The sequence below is a fragment of the Palaemon carinicauda genome, chromosome 5, assembly GCF_036898095.1.
Source record: "Palaemon carinicauda isolate YSFRI2023 chromosome 5, ASM3689809v2, whole genome shotgun sequence".
NCBI classification, from domain to species: Eukaryota; Metazoa; Arthropoda; class Malacostraca; order Decapoda; family Palaemonidae; genus Palaemon; species Palaemon carinicauda.
Window position 1 is genome coordinate 135,885,919 of NC_090729.1, and position 4,915 is coordinate 135,890,833.

General features: G+C 34.9%; 1 protein-coding gene across 2 annotated transcripts; it reads right to left on the reverse strand.

Annotated features, from left to right (window-relative positions):
• Positions 1-1,825: 1,825 nt before the first annotated feature.
• On the reverse strand, positions 1,826-4,915 carry LOC137640597 (putative uncharacterized protein DDB_G0271982). 2 transcript variants are annotated; one of them, XM_068373108.1, is made up of 2 exons: positions 4,654-4,915; positions 1,826-3,617 (listed from the first exon to the last, which is right to left on the reverse strand). In XM_068373108.1, the coding sequence occupies exons 1-2, from the start codon at positions 4,730-4,732 to the stop codon at positions 2,563-2,565; spliced, it is 1,134 nt and encodes a 377-aa protein (XP_068229209.1). In that variant the 5' UTR covers positions 4,733-4,915; the 3' UTR covers positions 1,826-2,562. The 2 variants fall into 2 exon arrangements, with proteins under 2 accessions (XP_068229209.1, XP_068229208.1); XM_068373107.1 differs by having other exon boundaries at positions 4,549-4,915.

Sequence of the window (4,915 nt, forward strand, 5' to 3'; positions counted from 1 at the left end):
TAGTAAGCAGTAGTATGAGATGGGAATTAATAGCTATGTTTATTCTACTAAATGGTAAGAAATGAATGTTTGATGATTAATATTGCTCAAGTATAGCAAGCGAGTGAGAGTTCGGTTAGTAGGGGCCTAAGTCCATAGCATTTACTAGTTAAATTGGAAGAAGATAGAATAAAAGTAATACTAATCACACGAGTTATTTGATATAATATCAACTACCAGCTGTGCTCTGCTCCTGTTGAGTTGGGGAATAGTCTTTAATTAGCCTACCATACAAAATTTCTAATCTATAAGAAGGTAATAAACCAGCATTGATTAAGGTCTCATACAATATAAGCTAGCAGGTAGGGAGATGGGATTATTCTAGTCGTTTTTAGCAAGTTCTGCCTTCCACACTTTCGCATTTATGCATCAGATCTGTGATGTCTACTTTGAAATCCTCAAACCTTAAATTTATGAAATACTTGGACATTTCTCATTCCTACTTACTTAGCAAAACCAATTGGAAAGCCTTTTACTTCTAATTTAAACTGATTTTCTGATGGGATAAGTATTTGCTGATTCACGTCAAAGATTGTATGGGACAGCTATTTGCTGATTCACGTCAAAGATTGTATGGGACAAATATTTGCTGATTCACGTCAAAGATTGTATGGGACAACTATTTGCTGATTCACGTCAAAGATTGTATGGGACAACTATTTGCTGATTCACGTCAAAGATTGTATGGGACAAATTTTTGCTGATTCATGTCAAAGATTGTATGGGACAACTGCTGATTCACCTCAAAGATTGTATGGGACAACTATTTGCCGATTCACATCAAAGATTGTATGGGACAACTATTTGCCGATTCACATCAAAGATTGTATGGGACAACCATTTGCTGATTCACATCAAAGATTGTATGGGACAACTATTTGCTGATTCACGTCAAAGATTGTATGGGACAAATATTTGCTGATTCACGCCAAAGATTGTATGGGACAAATTTTTGCTGATTCACGTCAAAGATTGTATGGGACAACTGCTGATTCACGTCAAAGATTGTATGGGACAACAATTTGCTGATTCACGTCAAAGATTGTATGGGACAACTGCTGATTCACGTCAAAGATTGTATGGGACAACAATTTGCTGATTCACGTCAAAGATTGTATGGGACAACTACTTGTTGATTCATATTATAAAATTTATGGGACAACTGCCTTGAAGTTCAATGATGAAGTGAAATCTAACAACCTTCAATGGTAAAGTATATAGAAGATCTTGCTCTGAAGATAGATATAAAAAATAGGTAAAGGTTTTAACAAGTTTACTAATATCGCCAGAAGTATACTACAAGTAATCCAGAAAACGGAAAATCTAAAGAGTTAGTTGATTAAGTAATAATACCAGCGTCCAAATATCTAGAGTCATACACAAAACATTTTAAGGTTAACTTTCCTTACAGATAAATAACTTCTTTCAGTTACCAAGATCCCTTGTTACTGTACTGCTATAAAATAAAAATTTTGCTAAGTCTATAAATTGATCACCAAGTTTTATCATATGTAAAGTATCTTTGAAAGCAATTATATTAGTAAATTGATAGTGAATAAACAAAGTGAATAAAGCTTGATCCCAATTTTCCTTAAAAGGCTTTAAGTTTTGAAGCTCAGAGTCATGAACTCTCTGAAGAACAGGTTATTAGAAAAGTTGCCGTCAAGCCGCTAGGTGTTGGATTTAGTTACCAATAAGCTAGGCATTTCAATACTTTTACCTTTTCCTTATCATTACATATAAATCCTGCCTTTACGTCCAGTAGGATCTTCAGCATCTGAAAAAAAGATAAAGGGTAAATACATTAATGAAGTAAAATTTAACATATTTATACGTATCAGAGTCAAGGATAAACTATCTCTTACAAGGTACTACCTGAATTATTTTGTTAAAAATTGAACTTCTATCATCTTTTTGAAGTAAAGAATAGTTTTTGATTTCCCCATTAAGTAATCATAGCTACTCTGTATAAGACAAAAACTGAGTGATTAATAGAGAAGAATTAATTTTCCCTGTCAATCCCTGAAATGACAAAATGGTGTACCGATTAGAAGAACTAAATCACACAAGGGATGTACCGGTTCCCTTTATATGTTAACTGTTAGTGTAAATTAAAGTAGTGTTGTAATTAATTAGTCAGAGGAGAAAAGACCAGGTTTATGTAATGAGTAGTATGTGGTATGTGATAAAAAATGTACTGAGTAATATGTGGTCAATAATGTCAGGAGTATGTATCAATAGCAAGAGGAAATAGACCTCTTGCTATTTAAGAACAAACTGTAATGAGTGTGAGATGGCAAAAGGGAATAGACCTCTTGCAATCATAATTCTAATTGTAAAAATCATCTCTTGGTCCAAGACAGACTCTTTTTGGAGTATAAGGGCATCTGTAGACAACTCTCCCTGCGTCCGAGGTCCGGGTGATCAAATGTCAGCTGGGGCAATCACCCAAGTCAGGCTGTTGAGAAAGCCAAGGAATACTGAAGATTCATTTCTTGTGAGCCAGTCTTCTTTGGTAATGCTTTAAACAGGAAGGCTTTGAACACTGTATCGTCTCTGAATCGTTGCAATCTGCGTTAGTGCAGCGTTCAGCTTTCTATACAGATCCTCTTTTTCTTGCTTTAGGATATCTCGCTCTGAAATAGTGTCACCAAGCTGTCTTAATGTATTATCTAAATCTTTTCTCAGTTCCTCATTTTTTTGCTTCATGATTTCTCGCTCGATGGAAGCATCGGCTAACTGTTTCTCCATCTCTTTTACCAGCTGCTTCTGCTGGTCTCGGTGTTTCTTAGAGTTAACAGCATTTATTCTTTTTCTCTCCATTTCTTTATCATCAAATGGCTGTCGAATTTCATACACTCTGACTCTACTTCTATTTCCCCTGCGTTTTTCAAGGGCCGCAGCTTTTTCCTCCTCTGATTTTGGCTTGCGACCACGTCTTTTCTTTTGTGGTTCTTGACACTCTTGTGCACCTCTCTTGATTGTAGCTATTTCTCCAGTCAAAACATCAGCTGGTAAGGTCTGAGAGTGACTAGAAGATGGATAACTGTCTGAAGCTAGAGGCGTTGCCTGAACAGAATCTTCAAAGAAGTCTACTGGAGGCCTTAGCGGGGCTGTCTGAGTAGAATCTTCAGAAAAACCTACTGGAGACCTTATCAGGGCTGCCTGAGCAGAATATTCGAAGCAAGCTGCTGGAGACCTTAGCAGGGCTTTCTGAGCAGAATCTTCAAACTGCTCTACTGGAGATCTTGGCAGGGCAGCCTGACCAGAATGTTCAGAGAAGTCTACTGAAGACTTTACCGAGGCTGTCTCATAAAGACTCTGTTTAGGAGAGCGCTGCAGGCAATAAGATATCTGAGAACCAGAGCGCAGTGTGTTGGGGCTATTCAGTATCTGTTCCTCTGCATAATTTCCCTCAGGGGTTGTACAGCTACTTGTAGCATAAGGCGACTGGCGTGACTGCGAGTAGGTTGATTCTTCGGGTAGGTGGAAAGCTGAGACCATCAATGGAGATCCACTCATGTAATCCTGAGCGCCATTCCAATTTGGAGTTACTTCCCTTGCAATGCTGGTAACATCTGAAACACAGAAATAAACAAAATCAAGATATGAACCTCGTTATCATTGACAATGATTTTCATAAGTTGGATAGAGACTTCGATGCTTTTTAGAATACCATGTATGATTTTTTTTTTTACAATTAATTTTTTTTTCATAAGGTTTTGCAAAACATATTTAGTCACAACAGGGCCTTTCTTATTGTTCAATATAAAGGAACAACAACAAAAACAACAACAAAAACAACAAAAATCATAATAATAATAATAATAATAATAATAATAATAATAATGATAATAATAATAATGAAGATTCGAAATTTGCTAAAATTTTCACCTAAAGATCTTCGATACTCTACTTTTTAATAACCATTTTTACAATCTGCTAATAATACCGATAATAATGATAACTAATTATAAATTTGTCGAATAATAACAAATTACCATAACTTTGCTGTAATTGACTAAAATCTGCTTGGGAATATCATCCAACAATTTCGAAAGCTAAATATTTCGTTCATTTTGAAGTCTTGGTGAAGATGATTATTGCATTTTTTGTTAATTAAATCATGTGGATTTATCAATTAATGTTTTTAATAATAAATTACATGGCTATAGAGTAAAATGCTTAATCACTTGACAACACACACACACGCACACACACACACACACACACACACATATATATATATATATATATATATATATATATATATATATATATATATATATATTTATATACATATATATATATATATATATATATATATATATATATATATATGTATATATATATATATATATATATATATATATATATATATATATATATATATATATATATATATCACACAACTTGTAGCTAAACCAAGGAGGGTTCTCTGTTAATAATCCCACAAAAATGACAGATGAAAATAATATGGTTAAACCAAAAAACGGCCCCTTGGTTTACCTGTCATTGCATCAGAATATTTCGTGAGCTGAGAATGAGAATATTCGGGCAGCCTACTCTCCATTTCATACATGTAATTCACTATAAACTCGTCCGTCAATTCACCTTCTTGCACCGATGAATCGGGTGAGCGGAGAGGCACTACTACGCTGTGAGCCCCGACGTCGCTGTAAATGTTATCCATGTCAACAGAATTCTTCTTCTTCTTGTTTTTATTATAACTCCTTAATTTGTAAGGATACCGTTCCGTCTCTGCTATTGAGTATAAGTCACTTTAAGCTCCGTGGGATGATGTACAAAGTATGTTTGTAAACGGAGACGCCAGACGTTTATATACATCAGAAGAGATGTATACGTTTCAACTTGT

Bases quoted from the DNA above. Each gene is read 5' to 3' on its own strand.
- LOC137640597 (XM_068373107.1), bottom strand. From the start codon at position 4,732: ATGGATAACATTTACAGCGACGTCGGGGCTCACAGCGTAGTAGTGCCT. The intron at 3,618-4,548 runs GTAAACCAAGGG...TCTGTGTTTCAG, and splicing joins ATATTCTGATGCAATGACAG to ATGTTACCAGCATTGCAAGG.